We start from the raw sequence: 26,497 nt of genomic DNA, 5'->3' as shown, positions 1-26,497 counted from the left end.
TGGTGACATTTGGTTCAACAAGATGGTGCTGTTGCCACTACACTCTTCGTGTTCGAGAATTCTTGGATGGAGTGTTACCCCAGAGGTAGATAGGAAGAGGATCTGTCAGCGACGATCGAGTGGCCTCCGAGATATCCGCATCTGATATCATGGGACAATTCCCTGTGGAGAATAACCCCGCGAGACCGCTACAGTCGCAGGTTCGAATCCTGCCTCGGGCATGGATGCGTGTGATGTCTTTAGGTTAGTTGGGTTTAACTAGTTCTAAGTTCTAGGGGACTAGTGACCTCAGAAGTTTAGTCCCATAGTGCTCAGAGCCATTTGAACCATTTTGGAGAATAACTGAGCGGCATATAGTGAAACGACGATACCAGACAACTGAAACAAGCTGTTAGGGAGGCACTCAAAGAAAACACAATGCATCTGCTTCTGAAAACTTCACATAGGACCTGGCGCAGCATCATTTAGTGCTGCGACAGTGATGGTATCCATACAGATGTTCTGGATGACTAAACAGGCTGGAACGTAAAGTATCAACGTTTGTCACACATGAGCTATGACGTGTTTGGAATAAATAAATAAATACACATCATGATCAGGAAAGAGGAGGTGACAGGACTTTCGAACCAGACTTTTGGACTGTTCTTCCTTAACAGAAGACGAATGTGGAGCTTTGAGAGATGAATCAGTAAAGGCAGCACAGTAAAAAAGACAAATCCCAGTATAAAATCTCTGATAACATGTGATGTATTGAATTTGACAGAAGAAAGTACAAAGTATAAAAATGCATCGAACGAAGCAGGCAAAAGGAAAAACAGACGTTTAAAAAAATTGATTGACAGAAAGAGTAAGACAGCTAAACGGATATAGCTTAGAGAACAAATGAGAGTAGGTGAAAAATAGATGCCGTGTGTGGGGAAACTAAAGAGACTTTTGCAGAGAAGAGAGTAGCTCAGTTGGGAAGTCAGTACTAAGAAGCAAAAATGAAGACATTACTGTGCAAACTGAAAAGGATATCAATGGAGATGAGAGGGGAAATATGACACTGCTAGAAGAATCTGACAGAACACTGAACGATTTACGTTCAAGGAAGGCTCCTGGAGTAGGTGACATTCCCTCACAATATTTGAGTTCCACAGGAGAGATAGCCACGACAAAAGTTATTCCACCTCCAGTGCAAGATAGAGGGGCATTCAATTACCAACTCAACACATTTTTCTCTTGACCAATTTAGGCTGAAAGAATGCGGAATTCTTGTGGGACATCGTGGAATATTCCCCCTTCAACCCCTAAAATTTCACAAAGTTTCGATTGGTGGTGGCGCCTTCAAAATGGCGTCCGTAACGGAGGTGCGTTCCAAGCAGAAAGCTGTCATTTTGTTTTATTTGGCGGAAAACCAGTGCACCGCAGATATTCAAAGGCGCTTGCAGAATTCGACAGAGACCTGACAGTGAACAAAAGCACGGTGAGTCTTTGGGCGAGGCGTCTGTCATCATCGGAACAAGGTCGCGTAAACCTGTTTGATCCCCCCCCCCCCCCTCCCCCTGAGCCGATCGGCCCCACGCACTCTCAACCTTCAGGATTGAGGAAACGACTTTACCGTGTTCGTTTCCTTCTCCGTGACAACGTTAGACTTCACACAAGTCTGCGCATCCGACGGGAGCGCACTAAACTTTATTGTGCGGTTCTTACTCATCCACAGTCCGGAGCACGCAACTCCACTTCCGTCTGTTTGGACCAATGAAGGATGCACTTCGCGGGAAGCAGTATGTGGATGATGAGAAGGTTATTGATGCAGCAAAACGTTGTCTCCGACGTCGACCAGTGTAGTGGCACCAGGGCCTTCCGGTAAGGGAACGTAAGGCTCCGCATTGAACGGAGATTATGTGGAAAAATAGAATTTTGTATCCAAAAGAGAGGGAAATAATATGATGTATTGGAAGCCAACATAAAACCAACTAGCTTTCAGGAAAAAGTGTTGCATTACTTATTGAATGCCCCTCCTACATCACAACGACGAAATACCCCCACACATCAAGAAGAAAGTCATAATTAGAATTACAAAGAAAGCAGATACTGAAGGGTGTTAACATTAGTGAACTATCAGTTCATTGTCGCAAATAAATAACACGACTTATTTACACATGAAGGGAAAAATTGCGTTAACAGGGAAGTTCGGTTTGAGTTTCAGAGAAATGTAGCAATATGGGAGGCAAGACTACCCCTTCGCCTAATTTTAGGAGACAGGTTAAAGAAAGACTAGACCTACGTTTATAGCTTTTTTGATTCAGAGAAAGCTTTTGACAGTGTTACCTGGAATATACACTTTGAAATTATGAAGGTAGCTGGTATGAAATAGAGGGGGTGAAAATTAATGTACAACTTTTATAGAAATCAGTCGAAGCCTGGAATATACACTTTTAAATTATGAAGGTAGCTGGGATGAAATAGAGAGGGTGAAAATTAATATACAACTTTTATAGAAATCAGTCGAAGGGCATAAAAGGGAAGCCGAAATTGAGAAGGGAGTGAGACAGGATTTTAGTCCATCCCTGAGGGTATTCAATCTGCACATGGAGCAAGCTGTGAAGGAAAGCAAGGAGGAAGCGTAGTTCAGCGGAATGCATAGCATCTTGGAAAAGCATTACGAGATGAACATCAACAAAAATAAAACAAAGATAATGGAACATAGTTTAAATAAATGCTGAGGACATGTAACACTAAAGCACAAAATATTTGCCATTTTAGCAGGAAAATTAATAATGATGGCCGATATAGAGAGGATACAAATATGTAGAGTGGCTGTGACACGTAAAGTATTTCTGAAAAAGAGAAATTCAGTAACATCTAACATCAATGTAAATGTTATGACGTATTTTATGACTTTTATGATGGTGTTTGGAGTGTGGGCTTGTACGGAAATGAAATGTGTAATCGCTTCAGACAAGAAGAGAATAGACACTTTTGAAGTTTAGTACTACAGTAGAACCCTGAAGATCATATGGATAGATCGACCAACTATTGAGAAGGTATTCATCCAAACTGAACACTGAAGAAATTTATGATACAACATGAGTTCAAGTAGAGATCGTTTTACAGGGCGCATTCTGAGGTATTAAGTAATCGTTAAGGGAAGTATGGTACGTAAAAATTGCAAAGGGAGACCAAGGCTCGATAACAGCAATTAGGTTCGAAAGGACGTAGGCTGTATTGCTTATGGAGAGATGAAGAGGTTTGCACAGGATAGACCAATGCATGTAAACAGACCACGGAATGAAGACCACAAGCACAACAGCACCGCCATTTCACAGTAGCCCACCCTCTAAGGCTGTTGCCATGCCGCGCGGGATTAGCCGAGCGGTCTCAGTCGCTACAGTCCTGGACTGTGCGGCTGGTCCCGGCGGAGGTTCGAGTCCTCCCTCGGGCATGCGTGTGTGTGGTTGTCCTTAGGATAATTTACCTTAGAATTTTGTTAGTAAGTATGAAATTTAAAGGAAATTACTTGCTGTTGTGAGAAACGAACCAGCGACTTTACGATTTCAAGACTTTCATGCTATGCACACAGCTACCAGAGAATTTAATAATCACCAAACGTTTTATATAGCATTGGAGATTTGGAGATCTTATGAAACTGAAATGAGCAATTTTTTTATTTTTTTAAAGCTGCTCGCGCTGCTTTAGGGAATTACGTCAGGCATTGAGCTTCAAATCCCATAATTATAAACATAATCAAAGAGGGCTAGGCTGTGAGCTCCTGGCTATAGTACGCAGTCTGCAGACTGGGACTATTCCGAAGTTCCTTAGGAGAATTCCCAAAGCAAATCAATAGCTAGTTGTGAAATATGCGCATGAATTGTATCATGAAAAGGGATACGCAACTTGGAAGCTTGCCAATATTTAAATTCGTTCTAAATTCTAGAACGTACAACATGTGACTTTCACATTTGAGGCCGGTGAACGAGTTAGTTGGCACTCAACCGAGATAAATGTTTTGGCAGTTCTGAAACCCTGAATTCGCAGCTGACATCCCTCATGCATAGTCCACGCCGGGATTTAATGTGGCACACCTTTGCTGCACAGCTGAATCGAGTCTGAATCGGCACTGTTGCTATTCAGACCCATAACATGTTTCCATGTCCTCGGAGTGATTTGCAGGTTTAAAGCGATTTGAATCCCGTCGGAAGCGGATTCTCTGAAATAATTTTGCATAACCTTCCACGAATGGACATACTGGGGGCACGTTTTGCTCAGTCTGGCATGTAGTCGCATTGTTACTTTGTGCCAGGAAGGGCTCTCAACAAGGAAATGTCCAGGCCTCTCGGAGTGAACCAAAGCGATCTTGTTCGGGCATGGAGGAGATACAGAGAGACGGGAAATGTTGATGACATGCCTCGCTCAGGCCACCCAAAGGCTACTACTGCAGTGGATAACCGCTACGTACGGGTTATGGCTAGGAGGAACTCTGACAGCAACGCCACCATGTTGAATAATGCTTTTCGTATAGCCACAGGACGTCGTGTTTTCACTCCAACTGTGCGAAATAGGCAGCATGATGAGCAACTTCATTCCCGACGTCCATGGCGAGGTCCATCTTTGCACCCACGACACCATGCAGCGTGATACAGATGGGCCCAACAACAAGCCGAATGGACCACTCATGATTGGCATCACGTTTTCTTCACCGATGAGTGTCGCATATGCCTTCAACCAGGCAATCGTCGGAGACGTGTTTGGAGGCAACCCGGTCAGGCTGAAAGCCTTAGACCCACTGTCCAGGGAGTGCAGCAAAGTGGAGGTTCCCTGATGTTTTAGGGTGGCGTTATGTGGAGCCGACGTACGCCGCTGGTGGTCATGGAAGGCTCCGTAATGACTGTACGATTCTTGAATGTCATCCTCCGACAGATAGTGCAACTATATAGGCAGAATATTGCCGAGGCATTCGTCTTCATGGACGACAATTCACGACCCCATCGTGCACATCTCATGAATAACTTCCTTCAGGATAACGAAATCGCTCGACTAGAGTGGCCAGCATGTTCTCCAGACATGAACCCTATCGAACATGCCAGGGTTAGATTGAAAAGGGCTGGTTATGGATGACCTGACCCACCAACCAGTCTGAGGGATCTACGCCTAATCGCCGTTGAGGAGTGGGACAATCTGGACCAACAGTGCCTTGATGAACTTGTGGATAGTATGCCACGACGAATACATGCATGCATCAATGCAAGAGGACGTGCTACTGGGTATTAGAGATACCGGTGTGTACAGCAATCTGGACCGCCACCTCTGAAGTCTAGCTGTATGGTGGTACAACATGCAATGTGTATTTTTCATGGGCAATAAAAAGGGTGGAAATGATGTTTATGTTTATCTCTATTCCAGTTTTCTGTACAGGCTCCGGAATTGTCGGAACCGAGGCGATGCAAAACTTTTTTGATGTGTGTATCTTCCAAAATATGGACGATTGAAATTACTTTTAAAATAATTAAAGATCTTCAAATGAATCACTGCTTGTGAGATATCCCACGTATCGAGAACTGAAACCGCGACGAACGACGACAAGCATTAAAATATTTGTCGGAAAAGTTTACGCTTCCACTGCGAAAATTGGAAAAAAGATATACACTTTGAAAAGCTAGTTTCGGTGGGAACATAAGAAATTAGAGGAAAGCAGGAAGAGTCTCGGAGATCAATCTCTCGTATTTATAAAGTTAATACAACACTTCATTATTTTGTTACATAATTTGCTGTTGTTTTATTTCGTTATTTTGTGTTTCTTATATACTACATTTTGTTACAATTTCATATCCACAATGTATAAATAAAATAAAGTAATAACAAATCTGTGTTAGGAGAAAAATGGGAAATTTTCCATGTACCTTAACGTAAGCCTGCAAAATACTATGATGACTTCACACGCTTCTGGGACAAATAAAGATATACTTCGTTTAGAAATCGTGGAAATATATATGAGACTTTAAAAGACGTTCAACTAGCAAGGTATCCAAGGATAGTTGACTGCTGAAATCTAAATTATAAGGTTCATGATTTATTTACTGATCCTGTATCGAACCATTTGTACAAAGTGTTCAAAATCACCGTCTTCTTTCAAAATATGACCAACTCACTGCAGCCTTCCACTTTTAATTTGTCTTGGAGATCATGGTCTGATTTACTGATAGCACTGAAAAGCTTCCGTATCCACCATCTTTTCCGGTTTTGGTTATTTCGATTTTTAATCAGGAGTAAATCCGAAACGGAGAGACATGCGTAGGCAAGTCCTCGACACTTTTCGAGCAGAACTGTCCCTTGCAGTGTGGATAAGACTTTTTGTTTTGGGGTTGACCCAGAACAGATGCGAGACACTGGAGCGTGGCAGCAAAGACACAGAACATCGTTACCTTGTAGACTAGGCTTAACGCACCCTAGTGCGATGTCGATAGTCTCGGTGGTTGCCGTTTTTAGTCCAAATGATGAAAGGAGGTTTCATTAACGGAAGACAGAAAAATTTTGCGGGAAGAGAGGTGGTGACGTAGCATTCAAGAAACTGTGCGCCACAGTCCTTGGGTGAATTCCAGCTCGCTGCGCAATGGTCTTTTGAAGTGAGGGCCTCTACCAAACACTATTGACACCCATCCGCTTCGTAGAGGGAGTGGAAAGCTTTTGCTTTCAAAACAACTGTTCGGTTTTACAAGAGTATATTTTTACGCGCATATGCAACCTTACACATACGACAAACATCCAGACGATATCAAAACTCGTCCCATACTTTTGCGAGCGTGTCTGAAGTTAATTCATTCACTGCTGTGGCTAAGTGAGACGGCGAACACCACCCGAAGCTGGTGAAACGGGATTTTACGTAGAGTCTACCACACAAAAACCAAATACGGAAAATGAGAAACATGGATCTGGTTACTCTCGAGAACAACGTTGCAACGCGAATTGCGCACTCAACTAACAACCAAACCATCGTTGAAGAAGCTCATTTTTAAGATAAACTCTCACCTGTTGCTCCATCACTAGAAATTGAGAAAGAAAAGTCTTTTGTTGCTGTGGTATAGCCACCTCAGCTACGTGCACATTGGGCAGTGAACGAGAGAGCGAACGAGTGACCCAGCTGCGCCAGATAGACCCCTTACGGCAACGACACGAACAGACTGCTTGCAACTAGAATTTTTAGTTTTTATGTGCAAATTGAAGTTCATCACGATTCTACCTAATGAGCCAAAACATTGTGACCACTGTCCAATTCGAGATTGAATGCCGCCTTGTGACGTTGCAAGCACGTGGCATGGTAAGGAAAGTACACAGAGTAACCCAGAAGGAATGGTCAGTATTCAGGAATCTGATAGGAACGCCCATTTTAAACAAAAATCTTCATATGTACAATGCCCTGTTCTGAACGGTTTAAGAGATAGAGCACATGTAATGAACATTTGTTTTTGGACTAATGACGCACGCGTATGTGTCTTACCCCACCTAACTCTTTGAAGTTTTATTCTAGCCCGACACATACCTCGTTCCTGTGTGGAGGTGCTGCTAACCAATCGCTCGCCGCTCCCCTCCCAACACACCCACAGGTGGCGGACAGGGAAATGCCCATCCATCAGATATGAGGGATACTGAGGAAAGAAAATACTCTGGGTGCACCAAAACCAGCACTGCTGTCTTGTGGTGCGTAATCTAGAAAGGCTAGGGGAGGGAGAGCCTTACACAAAAAGGCCCCGTCCTCCAGGTTGGGTGTTGTACCCAGGGCTAGTAACCCGTCTATGAAAAGACTCCAAGATGACGAATATCTTACATATGCCTCAGATGAAACATGGGCTCCAAAATATGACGACCTTTAGCTACAAAACGGACATGAAATTGGAAACATGAAATGTACGAATTATGTTTAAAACAAGATACTTAAGAAGCCTCAGAAAAAAATTAGACATTTGTTATGTAACAATAGCAGCAATAAAGGATAAAAGACTGTTGGGCAGGACTGTGCAATATATGGATGAATATTCAGTTTTTAGCAGTGGTAAAGAAATTGCTTCCCGCGAATTTCAAATAACCTTCTGTGTAGGAAATGATCTCGTATCCACAGGAATATCCTTTGAAGCAGATGATGAAAGATTACACTATCTTAGAGCAAGATCCAATCAGTTCAACTTGTCCTAATAAACCTTCATGCATCAGCTAACGATACACATGATGCAAAAAGGATAACTTCCTCGAAAACATATCAGACTTACGGAACAAAATACCAAACCACGATGTAAGATAGTCACCAGAAATTTTAATGCAAAAGTGGTAAATATGACCATATTTGAGCTGGAAAATGTAATAGGAGGAGAAGAAATGCTAAAATACAATGATGAAGTTTCAAATCAATTCGAGGTTCTAAGTAGCATGGGAGAAAATCATAAAATGAACACTAATGAGTTTGGAAGAGAATAAAAGAAGTCATCCTCACAGCTGCACGTAATACACTGAGGGTAAAAAAGGCAGGAAGAAATGGCTTGATGAACAATCTGTGAAACCTGAAGACAAGGTTATAAAATACTCAGGAAATGGATCCAGTGAAATAAGAATCCTGAAAGAGAACCTACTAATGATAGAGGAACAAAATCAGAACAAAATAGAAGTGAAAATGTGAGTGAAAATGTTAATAGAGCCTACTAACCCATACAAAAACTTCTACGGTCTAAACTACTGACAAGGAAAACTACAATGAAGCTATATACCACAACCATCAGAGGAGTACTAGCCTATGGAGCGGAAACACAAAGTTTAACTAAGAGGGAAAAACATCAGTCATAAGCATCTGAAAACAAAGTTTACGAGAAAGTGATTGGTCCATACTACGATAATGAATCGCAAAGTTGCAAGAGAAGGCACAACACTGAAATCCACATGCTGTCACAACTAGCAATGATGAGCACAATACAGTCCAGAAAACGTCAAGGGGGGTGGGAGGGGTATCTGATGAAAATGAAAGGGGATCAAGTGGCTTCAGCAATATTTTTAGAAAAGTCATTTGGTAAGAAAACATCGCTCTTGTGCAACGCAGCTAGCTCTTTATTCGCACGAAGTAATGGCCGCTATCGACAGGGGATCTCAAGTTGATTCCGTATTTCTAGATTTCCGGAAAGCTTTTGACACCGTTCCTCACAAGCGACTTCTAATCAAGCTGCGGAGCTATGGGGTATCGTCTCAGTTGTGCGACTGGATTCGTGATTTCCTGTCAGGAAGGTCGCAGTTCGTAGTAATAGACGGCAAATCATCGAGTAAAACTGAAGTGATATCAGGTGTTCCCCAGGGAAGCGTCCTGGGACCTCTACTGTTCCTGATCTATATAAATGACCTGGGTGACAATCTGAGCAGTTCTCTTAGACTGTTCGCAGATGATGCTGTAATTTACCGTCTAGTAAGGTCATCCGAAGACCAGTATCAGCTGCAAAGCGATTTAGAAAAGATTGCTGTATGGTGTGTCAGGTGGCAGTTGACGCTAAATAACGAAAAGTGTGAGATGATCCACATGAGTTCCAAAAGAAATCCGTTGGAATTCGATTACTCGATAAATAGTACAATTCTCAAGGCTGTCAATTCAACTAAGTACCTGGGTGTTAAAATTACGAACAACTTCAGTTGGAAGGACCACATAGATAATATTGTCGGGAAGGCGAGCCAAAGGTTGCGTTTCATTGGCAGGACACTTAGAAGATGCAACAAGTCCACTAAAGAGACAGCTTACACTACACTCGTTCGTCCTCTGTTAGAATATTGCTGCGCGGTGTGGGATCCTTACCAGGTGGGATTGACGGAGGACATCGAGAGGGTGCAAAGAAGGGCAGCTCGTTTTGTATTATCGCGTTATAGGGGAGAGAGTGTGGCAGATATGATACACGAGTTGGGATGGAAGTCATTACAGCATAGACGTTTTTCGTCGCGGCGAGAGCTTTTTACGAAATTTCAGTCACCAACTTTCTCTTCCGAATGCGAAAATATTTTGTTGAGCCCAAGCTACATAGGTAGGAATGATCATCAAAATAAAATAAGAGAAATCAGAGCTCGAACAGAAAGGTTTAGGTGTTCGTTTTTCCCGCTCGCTGTTCGGGAGTGGAATAGTAGAGAGATAGTATGATTGTGGTTCGATGAACCCTCTGCCAAGCACTTAAATGTGAATTGCAGAGTAGTCATGTAGATGTAGATGTAGATGTAGACCAGGTGGGAGACCAAGGACCACATGCACAAATAAAATTAAAAGAATATGCAACAAGATGGACACAAACAACTGGCAGTAAGTGGCACAAGACAGGAGCGTTTGAAGGCAATATGTGAGATGTGCAGGGGGACTTGGAGACCTCATTGCTCTCATCATCTTTGCTCGGGGCGTCTTTCTGCCTGTTGATCTCGCAGTTTCCACAGTGTGTTGTGAGTGAAGTAGTGCGAGGGTCTGAGACAGTGTCAGAGAGAAGCATCCGTTAAACTCTTCGTTCACGCGCTGACAAAAATGCCACACGTCTGTTCTAATGAAGAACATGCAGATATAGTGTATGTTTACGGCTTCTGTGGTGGTACTGCTACTGTTGCTTTCTAAGAATACTGTCCGCGCTTCCCAACAGGTCGAATCCCTGATCACAGATTATTGCCTGAAACAGTTCTCATTTTTCTTCTGAACATGTAGTGCAGGAACAGCAACACATTACTGTGGTCTCACTGCCAGCGAGTGGTGGCATTATGCTCTATCAAAGAACCATAAACATGTGTATGACGAACTTTGCGAGAACTTGTACCGATTTCAGATTCAGCGTGTCGACAATATTCACATTGGCAACATTATCACACGACTTGAATTTCGTCACTATTTACAATTTATATTAAATGTGTTTACATCGGAAAGCATTTAGAATAGGGCATATGTCCTCTTTTGCTTGAAATGATCTTTCCTGTTATATCCCTGAATACTGACAATTCGTCCGGGCACAACCCGTATAAGTGGAGCAGAGATAAATGGGCATTCACTCTAGCGACTACATGTGTCGCAAGTGAGGGAATCTACTGACATAAGCGACTTTGACAAAGGGCAGATTCTTTTCTGGCGACTGGGAACGACCATCTCGGAATCAGCAAATATGGTCGATTGTTCGAGTGCTACTATAGCGGGAATCTATTGAAAGTGACTGAGCGATTGTGAAACCACGAGTAGGCGACAAGCTATTGCTCGTAGACGTCTCATCACAGAACGCGAATGTTGGACACTTGTCTGCTCTGTGAAGCAAAACAGAAGGCGATCTGTGCCTATCCTGACTACAGAGTACGATCACTTGTAGAAATAACGAGTACCAACAACCGTAGTTTTTACAAAATATATTAATTAAGTGAGCAGTTTCGATACTACAATACTGTCACCTTCAGGTCCCTATGCAAACTGGTGATACTTGACAAACGGTACGTTACGACAAGTACCATGTATATTCACTGGTCTCAAGGAAATATACCTTGTATCTCTCCTAATGCACAGGGGGTTGGATGCCACTATTTAGTTTGCATAGGGGCTGAAGATGACACTAATGCAGTGTCCAAATTGGTCGCATAATTAATATATTTTATAAAAGGTACGGCTGTAGCTATTCCTTACAAACTTGTGATCAGTCGCAGTCCCACGTCCACTTCAATGATGGATCATCTAAAACTACGTACGATCACAGTCTAACATACACTGTCTCGACACTCACTGGTGCAAAATTTGTTAGGGTCCCACAGCTGGAACGACGCTAGCGCTCCTAGCGCCGAGAAAGCTACTCTTAAGATTAAAGCGTGTTTTCAGTTATTTTCCTGCATAATTAACGAAATATTTATTACATTTTTGTATTCCAATTATCAAGAGTCATGTGAAATAAACACGAAAGCAGCCGAATCTCGAGGTTTCAGTGACTAAAGCCACAAAGAAAGAAATGCTTCAGAACATGTGCACAAATGCAACTTTTTCCGCTGAAAGAAATACAAACACATGAGAAACATATATTTCTGTTTTTGTCTGTTCCTATTATGGTAGGCACTTTCCTTGACACTGAATAATTTTCTGTGGAGTCTAATGACCCGTACGTTCTTACAGTTCACTCGACCTTCCTATTTTTGTAAATGTAATTACTTTTGCTTCAAAGGTGAATGTCTTGATGATTCCTGCCGTTTGTGCCTCAGATATAGCAGGAATTGTATACTGTGTGGTTTCAACTTCAGCCAAGGTTGTGGTGGCTTATTTGGTACGTTAAATAATGTAAGTATTGCATTTCACCTAAGTGTCTAGGTTTCATATCCACCGATTCGACTGGAAGTGTAGCGAACAAAACTTCACTTTTGTCAGTGGATGTATTACGTTTTTCTGCAAAAGTGCAGGTCGTATGCTGTTAACTAGCCATTTTTTTCGTTCTTAAAAGAAAACGACATTCTTTGGAAAATATCTGTATGTTTACAAAAGAGTCGTCAATAAACAGTCCTGTAATCTACGTTTCATATTTCCTACGTTCGTTAGCAACTAAAGAAAGACAATTGTGGTGTCATTTTTTTAGCTATTGTCTATTTTTATGGCACTACATACGATCCCTAATTCAGAAGCTACGTTACAAATCAATATAAGTGATACTATTCGCATTCATCTGATATAGTATTCAACAGTGTAGCTTTCTGTCCGCTAGTAACAGAATTTTAGCATAGTGTTGTTGATTGAAACGCGACGGTATTTCTGTAATATTTCGTTTTAAGTAAAGTGCGCTCTCTGTCAGGAGTGAATTTCCTCAATTGGGTTAACTTTTATAAGCTGGTGTCCATACTGATTGGACATGTATCTTTCATTTTTGTTTTACGGCATGTTCACGGATATTGAAATTTTTATTTCCTGTCTGGGGTCAGACAGGACAACATGACTAGCATACGCGCATGGGGAAAAACGTGAGTTTCACTAGAGCTTCAGTAGGAATTCTACGCACGTCCATTTCCGTGAAGAAACTGTATGCCAAATAAAGCTAATCGCCACTGGAGAGCGCAAAACTCACTTTAACCAGCTCGCGGTATGTGGCGACGGTGCTGTGTTTCATGACGCTGGATGTATCGTCTGCGTGCACGTCGACGTTAGTTGCCTCGTCACGTGTGTCGACGGCTTTAGACTGTGGTAGAATACTCACATACGCACCAGTGTTCCGAAGTAGAACGTTCAGCGTACATTGTTGAATAAGGGGTTCTTCAGCTTTCCGCGTGTTCACGTGGCTATCGGGTGCCATTTCCGAGCCCACAACCCACGGGAACAGCGTGACCCGTGCGTAGACGTCTGAAGCCACATACCTCCGGAAGCATACCATGGATCTGTCGAATTCGCGCCACGTAGAATAGCTACTGTATTGCGTTACAAACGTGGACCACCACTATATTAAGCAGTTCGCCATAATCTTTTGGTCAGTCAGTATATAGAACTACGAAGTTGGACGAATCTTTTTCAAACAAGCCGTATTTTTATTTAGGCCTCTGACCTACCGCGTTTCAGAGCCAACGCTGCCATACTTTATTTCCTACAGACATGTGAGTTTTGCGTTGGCAAATCTTCAGTAACCCTATCCGGTAACTGACCTACCGCATCTAATGTTTCAGAGTTGGATGCAGCTTAGTTAATTCTTCATAAGGGCTGTGCAGGCCGTTTCTGTCTGGCGGAGACGCCCGCTTCCTTTTTCCAGAGGTGGAGTCTTCTGCTAGAGGCTGGCAAGACCCTGCGGCCACAGCAGCAAGTGCAGCTTCGTCATGCGGTACTTACTTCTTGCGCGTGCAGTTGTACTCGTCAGAGTAGTCTTTGCAGTCGTTCTCGCCGTCGCAGCGCCACGAGGAGCGGATGCACATGCCGTTGTCGCACTGGAACTCCTCCGCCGTGCAGTTCATCTCGGAAGCTGAAACACAAGAGCCACAGCCCGTGAGCATACAACACCGCAGCCTGCGTCTCACACAGCCGCCTGGTGACTCCTCTGAAACACGAGCACTTGTTGAAATAGCGCTCAACTGATCAACGTCTAGTGATTACTACGGGGTGTTCAAAAAGTCTCTCAGCAGTGCCGTATGATTGTTAGCCGCGCGTGCTGTATGATTGTTCGCCTGCCTGGGTTACTTCCCTTCATATGGACTCTCCCAACATTCCACTGTTTCTTTTATCCCAGCCAGCGTCAGTAGTATCGTTGGTGTGTCGTTACGTGTTGACGTGAACGTTTAAGTTCAGTTTCTTTGTTCGTTTGTTTCGTTTTTGTCACTGTTAAGACGCTAACCATCGGAGAACGTGTGTTTTTAGTCGAACAAGTGTTCAAAGCTGGCGGTAAATACACACTTTCGGTTCGTCAAACATTTAATTCAGTTTTCCCGGAGACAACACTCCCACATTGCGATATTCTGCGAGATCTGATTAACAAATTTCAAAGTACGGGTTCAGTGACAGATGCACCGAGAAGTGGTCGCCCTAGCGTTTTGTCTGAGGATAAACTACTCTATATTTTCGATAAAATGTCCATGAGTCAGAACAAGACAGTAAGAAAACTCTCTCAGGAAGTGGATGTTAGTGTTGGAAAGGCCCACGCAGCTGTAAGGAAAAAATTAGAACTTTTCCCATACAAAGGGACAGTCGTGCAAGAACTGAAAAATACTGATCATTGCAAGAGGCTGCATTATTGTCAATGGTTCAAAAATTTCGTTCAGCAAAATGGAAGAAACAATCTTAATGAAACGTTTTTCACTGATGAGGCGTGGTTTCATTTATCCAGGTGAGTGATGGAAAAGAATTTGATAGTTAAAGTGTCTTCATGACCACGTGTGCGGGGTTTGAATTCCATTCAGCACAGAACTTTTCGTCGCATGATGTCTAGCTAAACGTGCGCACATTTCGTTACTGGTGAACCAACAATAGCTTTTTATCGTCTGTTCCTGGCTAGAAAACGACGGCGCTATATGCTGAGTTCGAATCCCAGTCAGCCAAAACAATTCTATCGTCATTGAAGGTTGCAGCATCTCGCTATTGGTGAAAACATTTAATATTTAACTTCTGATTTTACGTACTTCGTTAACAATCCGATTAGGTGCTGGGTTAGCATCCCTGTCACAAGCTTTACATGATGCCATTTCAATTTTAAACATAAGCATACCTTGTTCCTTGTGAATGACACCATATGAAACGTCGTTGGGGTAGTTCCCAGGAAGGTAACTGTTATGAAAGGATTCCCAGTTCAGTACAAACATTTTGGTCATATATTTTCAGGATCTGAATTGATGACTAATACTGGTGCAAACGTCTATACTTCACGTCTCTTTATGCCTAGTGATCGGCTCTCAATAAGGCACAAACAAAGCTTAGCTTAGTTAGCAATGGCTATAGGTGCTGGGTTTGAATCCAGGTCCAGAACGACGATGTTGGTCATGTTATTTAAAGTTCAAATTTGTGTACACGTAGCTGTTGATATGTTAGGAGAACAATGATATTACTGGTGATTCGCTGTTAATGTTAAGATTTCCGTAGAGTGCTTGTTGCCGTTGATGGGGTTTTTTTACTGGTTCGTCCAATGTGGAGTACTGCAAATCCATTGTGGATGCATGAGGAACCACTTCATTCTGTGAAAATAGGAGTTTGGATTGTGGGTCCCATATTTTTCAACGAAACAATAAACGCACAACGATACTGCAGTGATATTCTGTGCCCATTCACAGGAGAACTTGTGTTAAGTGAAATACCGAACGGTTATTTTCAACAAGATGATGCAACCGCGCATACGGCTCGCGTTTCAATTTTACTGCTTGCTGATGTTTTTGGTGATCGCATAATTTCACAGGGACTTTGGCCTGCACGAACGCCTTACCTAAAACACCACCTGACTTTTTCTTCTGGGGTGCAGCGAAAGTAACTATCTATAAAAACCGTCCAAAATCCATCGATGAATTGAAAACTGCAATATCCACTTTCACTGCTTCTGTTACAGAAGAAATGCTACAGCTTGTGTTTGGAAACATGATTAGACGAATTGAATTGTGTATTCAACAACAGGGGGGACACTTTCCATATTTAATGTGAAAATTTGTAAGTAAAAATGAATATTCAATAAATTAATAACTTGTATTTCACTGAGTTTCATTTCGGTATGTTCACTGTGGCATACGGCACTCGCGGCCAATAATCATACGGCATTGCGGAGAGACTTTTTGAACACCTGGTATAAGCAATACGATACGTTTGTGAGTGAGATAACAATATAAAATATGCACTAGTGTGCAAAACTCAAAGGAGAAATTAACATTCACATAATGTGTCACAGCAAAGAAACGTAGCTCCTTGAAACTTGGAATATACATAGCTGAACCGCTACACTATAATGAGAAAGTAACTGTAAGAAATACGCAATGAGACGAACATAAATGACGCATTTGTTCAAAGACAATAATTACAATGAACTCTCGACGATACAGGATCGTCCCCTGTGCATTAGGAAAGCCGGGACGTGCTTCTCAATAGTGTGTTCCAGCATCAAGGACCGGGCAATGCTTGCTGTGCATGCTCGGCACAAGGTTGGTTAGAAGTTCTTGTGGTAGGGTGTTCCATTCCTCCACAAGAGATGTTGACAATTGCTAGATGGTCGTTGGTGCGTGTGGACGTGCTGCAGTACACCTCTCCAACACATCCCACATATGTTTGATCAGATTTAACTCCCTTCGTCGAATATACTGTCGTTCGAAGAGATCCTCCACCAGCGGTGTTCGATGTAGTCCCGTATTGTCATCCATGAAAATGGAATCGGGGACTAATGCACTCCTGAAAAGAAGCACGTGGCAAAGGAGTACAGTGTCTCAATAACGTTGATCCAGAGAGCTGGAAAGCAGTACGCCTATGCAACATTATGCCTTGCCACACTGTGTAATACCTGGAACACCAAAACAATCGTGTTTGACAGTACTCCTGGTTACATTATGTACCGTGTTATGGCAAGAGGTGGGTAACGTAAAGAACCCAGAAACATTGCCCATCATAATCGTTTTTCCAGGTGTTATGGTGTGGGGAGGCATGCTATGTGACATCCAGCGGATCATAAAAAATGGCGGAGACTTCAGTGTAAACGTAGGCTCTAAGCACTATGGGACTTAACATCTGAGGTCATCAGTCCACTAGACTTAGAACTACTTAAACCTAACTAAACTAAGGACATCATTATTATAATGTCTCAACTTTTGAAAATAATTACAGTTGGTAGAATTAATGCAATTTCTACATCAAAGATTAGAAAAATTAGTGCCCGAGGCAGGTTTCGAACCTGCGACCGTAGCAGCAGCGCTGTTGCAGACTGAAGCGTCTAGAACCGCTCGGTCACAGCGGCCGGCTTTTGGAAATTTGTGGTAAGTTCCTATGGCTTACACATACTTAATCTAACTTAAACTAACTTACGCCAAGGACAACGCACACACCCGTGCCCGAGGGGAGAGCCGCGCGAACCGTGGTAAGGCGCCTCAAACCCCGCGGCTACCCACCGTCGGCAAACTTTGTCTTTGAATAAAAGTATCATCTTTTGTCTCTTTGCGTATTTATTTTCAGTTACCTTCGGTATTATTGTGTAGCAGTAGTTTCTACACAGGGTCCAAGTTTCATTGAGCTATGTTACTTCGCATGCGAAAATTATTGTCGTCCTTAATTTTAGCACACTAGACTACTTTAGGCTACCATTGTTGTTTTTAGAGGAGAATTAACAGAAAGGAGTGAATCTGTTATCAGTTCCTCGTCATTTTATCGACTCAGTGTCTCCAGTCAGGTGCAGTTTCCAACATGGAGGCAATTTCTAGTCGCCTCAAGTAAAAACAGACATAAGGGAGAGACTTGTTAATCTTTGAAGGAGTGACGATTATGGTAGCCTAAAGAAAAGCAGTGATAAGGATGAGTGCTACCTCTGCCACAGTGAACTGATTTATGCATTCCACAACGTATCTGTGAAGGCTGTCAGAGGAATAATAAAAAGTTGTTGAGGCTGTCGGGCTCTTTTGTTGACGTATTGTCTGTTGGCTTTTATCTCGGAATTTTGGCCCAACGTTTGTTTGGCGATTTTTATGACGTTTCTCCGGCACGAGCAGCTAACATTGGCACTGCTCGTGGAGTGTGAACCTATAACAATACCAGCCACGCGTGCTGTATGCATGCCAACTAAATCAGTCTCTTTGGAGGTTACTATCGATATATCGGCAGGCTGGAATATCTGTGGCGAATGGCCCGCAGTGAGAGGTCCGAACAGTTGTCTGCGCTGGCGAAGTCATGTCAGTTGGAGTTGGAGTTGGATCAAAGGTAAGCTGTGAGTGTAAACAGCCGAGGCGGCGAGTGACAGCGTGCGCGGTTGGTAGCAAGTGGTTGTGCCATGTCTTGGGGAAGTTTCTCATTACATGACTTGTGCCCACACATTCAGTGTAACGCGAACATGAACAAGAATGCTTATTTCATCATTATCAGTGAGCAAGTGACGCTATTTCTTCATGATGCGTGTGCTGTGAACACTCCCGTCTTCCAAAATGACAACAGCTGTGTTCACAGCACTGCAACTTATGTTTGTGGTTTAATGATCACTCTGCTACTTTACCGCGTCTCGACTGGCCCGCTAAGCACCCGATCTTATTCTTTATGGGCGTCATGTCTCCTTGGGAGGGAGGGGGGGGGGGGACAATATTTTGGCTGGTGTGCTTACACTGGTTATTCATTCACGAGAATAGTTTAATTATTCACCTTACCATACTGGATGAGGGTAGCTGGCCTTCTGAAACATGTATTGTGGCGAATTAATTAATTCACTGGGAAAGGTTGAACACTCCTTTCATCACTGTTTAAACGGAATGTCAGCTACGCTAAGCTGCCATTTTCTTATCTCCACTGCCGCTAGCCAATTTGTTCGTCTCGACAAAAATATGAAAAAACCGCGAAAAATGCGTGCTTGAACATAAATGCAGATGCTATTGTATTTGACCACAAACGGCACTTGTGCAATGTCTTCAGTTCGTTGCAAGTATCAGCCATGGTCACAACAGTGTTTGGTGTAGTTTTGAGTTCATTATGCGGGAGATGAGGGAGTTCCAATTGTTGGTGCTCGTGTGGCGGGTGCTTCAGTAACCAAGGTAACCGAAGTGTCTGATGTTTCAAGAGGCACCGTATCGAAGATTTATACCGCTTACTGGGAAAGCGGAAAACCATCACCCGCTAAATCACAACGCGGACAATAGTGTATGTTCAGTAATTGTGACGGATGTTCATTGAAGACATTTTTGACGAAAAAAGCAGCTGCAAAAGTCACAGCAGAACTGAATGTCGCAGTCGCAAACCATGTCAGCACCAAAACAACAGGAAGTGATTTCTAGAAGTTGGGAATTCCCGGGCGAGCTGGAATTCCAAATCCACGAATTGGTGATGCAACTGTCCATAACAGAAAACGTCGTGCCGAAGCTCCATTATGGAACAATGGATGAAAGCCATTTGGTCGGATGAGTCTTGTTGCATACTGTATCCAACTTCCGGCCCAATATATGTCCCAAGAGTGAAACATGGCGGGGATTCGGTGATGATTTGGGCAAAAACGTCGTGGTATTCCATAGGACCCATGCTTACTCCGCGAGGTCGAATTACTGCCAAGCATTCTGTGATCATTTTTACTGATCAGATTTATACCACGGTACAACATTTTCTCCCCAATGCTGATGCTGTGTTCCAAGACGACTGGGCTCTGTTGATATGACTCACTTCGTCCAGGATTGGTTTTATGAGAACTAGGATGAATTGTCGCATCTCCCTTGGCCACAACAGCCACCAGATCTCAATATTATCGAGCCTTTTTGGTCTACTTAGGAGAGACTGGTGAGTTATCGCTATCCACCTTCATCATCATTACCTGCCAATATTTTACAAGGCGAATGGCATAAGTTTCGCTAGAAAACCACCCAGGACCTGAGTTCATTCATTCTGAAACAACTGGAAGATGTTTTGAATAACTACGGTTTTCCTACACCGTAGTAGGCATGGTAATGTGTTGTGTCTGTAGGGGAGTTTTCATATTTTTGTCCATCCCCTGTATTCCAATTTGGTATATATTGACGGGAAAAAATTGCACCACCGAGAGTAGAGTATTCGGGAATACGACAAACTGCTTATTGGCTCCTGTCTCGGGTTCTAGGGCCGACGTTCATCTAATGATTTTACTGACGTTTCGCCAGTAGAAGTGACTGGTATTGTCAAAGCTTCACCCTCCATTGCCGGTGGTGAACTGGAGCCGAGCTCCGAGCTCGCGGCTGCAGACTATATGTACCTGGCGCGCCTACGTCCGAGGGCTTCTCCGCGGTCATTTCCGGCGCGGTTCTCCTCTTCATACCTGCGACGGCCGTTCTCTGCAGTACAGGAAGCCAGGATACGTTTACCTCGAGGCTTTCCTCTTTATTGTTGAAGCTGTTCGCGTGTTTTTTGTATTTCTATAGCTTCTCTGAACAAGCGCGAGTGATAGTGCTTCACTTCTGCCAGAACTTCCGTGTCGGCGAATTTTATTACGTGGTCGGTCCCACTCAGTGCGTGCTCTGCCACAGCCGATTTCTCCACCTGCCCCAACCTGCAATGTTGCTTATGCTCTTTGATCCTGGTGTTAATTGATCGTCCAGTCATTCCGACATAAACTTTTCCGCATGTGCATGGTATACGGTATATTACCGACATTGCAAGTGGGTCCCTTTTCTCCTTCGCTGATCTAAGACACTCGTTGATCGTCTATGTCGGTTTGAAAATCGTCTTTACGCTATGTTTGCGCAATATACGGCAGATTCTGTCCGTCACTCTGGAAATGTATGGCAGAAAGGCCGTACCCGACATTTCTTTTTCTGATTCCTTACTTCGCCGAGTGTTTGGCTCCGTTACACTTCTAATATAATTTGTGGAGTACTCATTGCTCCTCAGAACACTTTCCAGGTGCTGCATTTCTCGTCTGAGGTGCTGCGGCTCACATATTCGTCCCACTCTCGTTACGAGCGTATTAATCATGCCTCTTTTCTGGTTCGGGTGGTGGTTTGATAGTTTGTGCAGGAATCGGTCCGTGTGTGTCGGTTTTGGATACACGCTGTGTCCCAGGTTTTCGGCGTCCCTTGTGACCAGCAAGGACAAGAAACTGCCATTTCTAGATGTGCTGTATTTTGCTCGTACATTCTATGTAGCTAAAACTGCTATTGTTATACTGAAGAGATTTCTTATTTTATCTGTCGCCCTTTGCTGGCGACACATCTGTGTGATTCCCAAAGTTAAGTATTGTCATGTACTTTTCGTAATTAAGCTCATTAATACGATTTATCTTAATGTTGTCTAGCGATCCGAGAAAGCAGGTTTTCTAGACACCCCATATTCGACGACTAGACAGGATTGAACACATCATATTTCAGATGCAGAAACACGCCTACCATCTTTCGATTAAATGCCACACAACTTTTTTTTAGTATTGCGATTTTTTTCCGAGTAGCTGATTAGCTGCAGTTCTAGCATGGTGTCTGCACTTGTTGTTTGGCTTCTTTATACCATTTTTATACTGGCACTATGAACCACATGGCCACAGCACCATGCTGTATGCACCTTATCGTTGGCGATAGTTCTAAGCTGTGTGTGTGTGTGTGTGTGTGTGTGTTATTACTCTTAATAATAAATCTCACCGCAATGTGTCTCGTCGGAGAAGTCGCCGCAGTCGTCCTCGCCATCGCACAGCCAGTCCTCGCGGATGCACTTGCGGGTGTGTGGGCAGCGCACGCGGTGGTCAGACGGCAGGCACTCCCCGGTGGTCGGCTCGTTCTGCAGGAAGGAAGCACGCTATACGGCCGTTTCCAAAAATGCGCTGAACTTACAAAGTACCACAAAATCACTGTGCGTTACAGGAAAATCTAATTACTACGCTTACCGTACACTTCTTGATGTTCTACACAAATTGACTGGAACATACTATTCGAAATTCTGAGGGTAGCAAGGTTAAAATTACAAAGAGCGAAAGTTTATTTACAGAAACCAGACTGTAGTCATAAGAGATGAAGGACTTGAAAGAGAAGCAATAATTCAGAAGGGGGTGAGAGAGGGTTGTAGCCTCTCTCCAATGATTTTTAATCTGAAAGTCGAGCAAACAATAATGGAAACCAAAGAGAAATTTCGACAGGGTATTGCGTTTCAGGGCGAAGCAATAAAAGCTTCGGCGATGGAACTGTTATTCTGTCAGAGACAGGGAAGAAATTCTTTTTACTTTATTGGCTTTAGGAACCTGCCCATACATGGAAATGTTACACTACAGACTTTTTTAACCAGAGCGTACACTAATTTAAGTCGTACCCTGGCTTAACAAAGGACAGATTTCGATGGAAAACAAATTTCACATTTACAGCGTAGTCAAAGGAGTAAAAAGAACGAAGATGTAATACAGGATACACAGAGGTAGTATGCTATAAAAATCCTGCTGGTAACACAACAAGATATCATAAAACGCCACTGGTACACATTTAGTTTCCAGTTTAATCGGTGTTATTCACTGTGTATATAAATTATCAATAAAATGTTGTTTTGTATGTCTTGTAAGAATTCTTTCAAAAGTTGCGGATAGAGAATTGTATAGTTTTTTACAGGTGTATTAGTACTATATAGACAGAACATGCGAACAGCATACACGAACCAGATTTGGGCATTACGGTCATATGTATAGACAGTACTCAGACACCTACATACAGAAGATACGTCCCTATTAAGAGCAGTTGACCGGAATGGAGCGCGCGCTTGAAAACCGAGAGATCCGAAGATCGAAACCCAGTCGGACCACGGAAGTTTTCAGTCTGCCTTTAATCTAGGCTTCACCCCTCAATGATTTGAGCAGTCACCTGGAGCGACACTTCATTCAGTTTCCACGTTATGTTACTAGTGTGATAACTGGGGTAGATAAGGAGCATACAAGTCGCGGAAGTGGCGTGCAATTGAAAGACTTGCTACCGGCCATTCAGCTACAAGAAATTATTGTTTTCATAGTTGATCGGAATGGACAGCGTCGTGAAAACGGGATGGAACATTAATATCAATAAAGGAACAACAAATTAATAGTAAGTAGTAGAATTATTTTGACGTGATGCTGAAACAATCATATTAGGAAACGATGTAGAAGAGTAGAAGGTAAATTTTGGTATTTGGGGAGAAAAGTGGAGCTTACATAAAATGCAAACTGCCAAGAGCAAGAGATGAATTTCCAAAAGGGAGAAATTTGTGGACTCTGAATATACATTTATGTCTTAGGACGCCTTTCCTGGAGGAGTTTGTAAGGGACGTAGTCTTGTACTGAAGTGAAAAGTGGACGACAAACAGTTCAGACAAGGGGAGAATAGAAAATTTTGAAATTTGGCGCTGCAGAAAAATGCTGAACGTTGGATGGCTACAACCGATGACTAATGAAGAGGTACTGAACCGAAGTGAGGAAAAAGAAATTTATGTCACCTATCGATTAAAAGAAGTGACCAGTTGACAGGACATAGCCTGAGGCATCAAGGAATTGTCAGTTTGGTAATCTTGAAGGTTGGGTGGGGGGGGGGGGGGGGAGGGGTCTGGTAAAAATTATAGAGGGAGACCAAGACTTGAGTACAGTTAACAGATTCAAATGAACGTAGGCTGCAGTAGTTATGCAGATATGAATAGACTTGTACGGAATAGATCAGCGTGGAGGACTACATCAGGACTGAAGACCACAACAGCAAAAACGCTATACTATTCTTATGAACTATTACTTATCATCAAGTGTATATCTAATAGTCTGTTTCCAGCAGGCTCCTGCCAATCATCATCTAGTTTAGCACTTACAAACAATAGAAATAGTTATATATTCCCGACATGGTCAATCTGGGGGCGGTCTGCAATGTATGGTAACTAAAGCAAACTTCACAATCTAAAATATTTAAAAAAGCGTTTTAGTGGATCATTGACATAGTTATGCTGTCATCGTTGTATCTTAAGCTTTTGAGTATGTTGTAAAAATTCAAAAGCACAAGATCCGATCACGACAGCACAGCTTTGAGGAAACTGGTCATCCAATAAAATGAATTTTTAGCGACCTTTTCTTGTGAAGTTTTCTTCCTTTACCATAGGACTAGCTTTGTAGAGTCATGAATTTCAAACGTGTATAAAAAGGTGTCGACGCTATCTTCACTTTTACGGATGACAATGCACGACCACATCGAACTGCGCAGATGGAAGAACGAGAGAATATTCGGCGAGTGGACTTACACGCCAGTTTCCCATACTTAAATTCGATCAAGCACGTGTGGGATTCGACGAGCAGACGTACTGCAGCACTTCCACACGCACCAGCGACCATCCAACAGTTCTCAAAACGGTTCAAATGGCTCTGAGCACTATGGGACTGAACATCTGAGGTCATCAGTCCCCTAGAACTTAGAACTACTTAAACCTAACTAACCTAAGGACATCACCCATATCCATGCCCGAGGCGCCTACAACCGCTCGGCCACCTTGGCCGGCAACAGTTCTCAAATGCGTTGGTGGAGGAATGGAACGCCCTACAACAACTCCTTACCTATTGTGTGGCGAGCACGGTAGTACGTTAAACATCTTGCATTGCTGTCCGTACTGATCACACACCCTATTAAGAACCATTTCCCGTCTTTTGTAACGTCCAGAGGACCATCATACCTCGCGGTGTAATTAATGTCTTTGAATAAAAGTGCCATTTCTGTAAGTCTCGTGGCGTATTTCTTTCAGTTACCTACAGTACTCAACTGTACTGTACTGTACAGCAGCAGTTAATTATATGTATGGCCCAAATTTCACCGAACTATGTTTTTTGGCAGTGGCACTCATGAAGAAAGTACTTTCGTCCATACGCTTTCGTACAGCATATTTTATAATCGTACAGTCATCATAAAAATATACGGACTGAAGAACAGCGGCAGGTCGATTTGTGTTAGAAACGTTTAACATCGACCATCATTTTTGAAAACTTTATTTAGGCTACAAGTTTCTACGCCGCAATAGCGTCTTCCTCAGGCTCCAATACATCGAAAATCCGAAGTATTCCAGCCGTACGTGCATATAACGCAGGAACCACTGTAGTAAGTTGATTCCGAACAAGTCTGTCAAACAAGGTAACAGCAACTGTAATACATGTGCAAAGAGCACACACTCTCCGAAAGACTTTTACGGAATCCAGTTACTACTGTGGTTCCTGGTTTATGTACGCATACGAATGGAATACTCCAGACGTTCGATGTAGGGGTGCCTGAAAAACACGCTACTGAGACTTTGAAACTAGTATCCTAAATAAAGTTTTCAAAAATAGCGGCTGATGGTACATATTTCCACTAGAGCGTACTTTTTGTTTGTTTATAGGTACTCGTCTGCAGTCGTACTACACATTAGAATCCCCGAGACAGGAATCCGTAGCCCGTCCCTACAGGACATAAAAAGAATGGTACAGGTCTTTCAAAGATTGGAGTATCGTGCGGTGATTCGATTTCTGCATTTAAATGGGAGAAATGCAGCAGTTGTCGTTGCTAAGATGGAGGAAATGTGCCACAACATGGCGTCGCCATATAACAAGTGGTTAGGTGGTGTCTACGCATACAATGTTGTCAAACAAATCAAAATGACGAAGAACGAAGTGGCTAACCACCTTTATTTGAATAACCAGGAATTGCAAGAGAAATGGAGGCCCTGGTGCTCGAAGACTGACGTATGACAGCCGAACCGGGCGCGGTGGCCGAGTGGTTCTAGGCGCTTGAGTCCGGAACCGCGCTGCTGCTACGGTGGCAGGTTCGAATCCTGCCTCGGGCATGGATGTGTGTGATGTCCTTAGGTTAGTTAGGTTTAAGTAGTTCTAAGTCTAGGGGACTGATGACCTCAGATGTTAGGTCCCATAGTGTTTAGAGTCATTTGAACCACGACAGCCGAGGTGACAGTGAAAAATAATCGTTCGCTGATTAGCATCAGATTAGCCGTAGAGCATTTTTCAACATTTAGCACATTTTTAACACGACTATTTTAGCCGCCCGCTGTGTTTCGCGACTGCTCACGCCACTTAAAAAGACAGCCGAGCCGAAGCAGCAGCGGAAATGTTGCAGCTGTGTCACGCCAGTCCAGACTTCTTTAGCCTCTGAATCAGCATGCAGTAATGCTGGGGGTATCGCTATGACCCCACGACAAAGCAGCAAAGAAAGCCGTAGAAATATGTCGATTTGTCACAGCTGAAAAAGGCGAAGACCCAACCGTCACTAGGCAAGATGTGTTTCTGTCAAAGAGTTTAGGGCTAAGTTTCTATGCAGATAGTGTAATACTTGAATTTTAAATTTTGGGAACTGTCGAAATCATTCGTAAATATATGATAACAGTGAAGTTTTGTTTCTGAAAAGAAGGGCAGTTTGTTACAGCACAAGCAGCAAGTTATTAAGCGATATTTTTCATTTTGGAGCAAAGTGT

General features: G+C 43.0%; 1 protein-coding gene across 1 annotated transcript in view; it reads right to left on the bottom strand.

The window, feature by feature from the left end:
- Positions 1 to 26,497, bottom strand: part of LOC126354146 (low-density lipoprotein receptor-related protein 4) — a 765,275-nt gene that overhangs the window by 528,297 nt on the left and 210,481 nt on the right. The window contains exons 5-6 of the mRNA XM_050003556.1: positions 21,703 to 21,838; positions 13,796 to 13,925 (exon numbers count right to left, since the gene is read on the bottom strand). Coding sequence (XP_049859513.1) covers positions 13,796 to 13,925; positions 21,703 to 21,838 — 266 coding nt within the window. The remainder of the gene's footprint in view (positions 1 to 13,795; positions 13,926 to 21,702; positions 21,839 to 26,497) is intronic.

This window comes from Schistocerca gregaria, chromosome 3 (assembly GCF_023897955.1).
Source record: "Schistocerca gregaria isolate iqSchGreg1 chromosome 3, iqSchGreg1.2, whole genome shotgun sequence".
NCBI lineage: Eukaryota > Metazoa > Arthropoda > Insecta > Orthoptera > Acrididae > Schistocerca > Schistocerca gregaria.
Note: the sequence above shows the minus strand (reverse complement) of the source record. Positions and strands in the feature narration are given on the sequence as shown.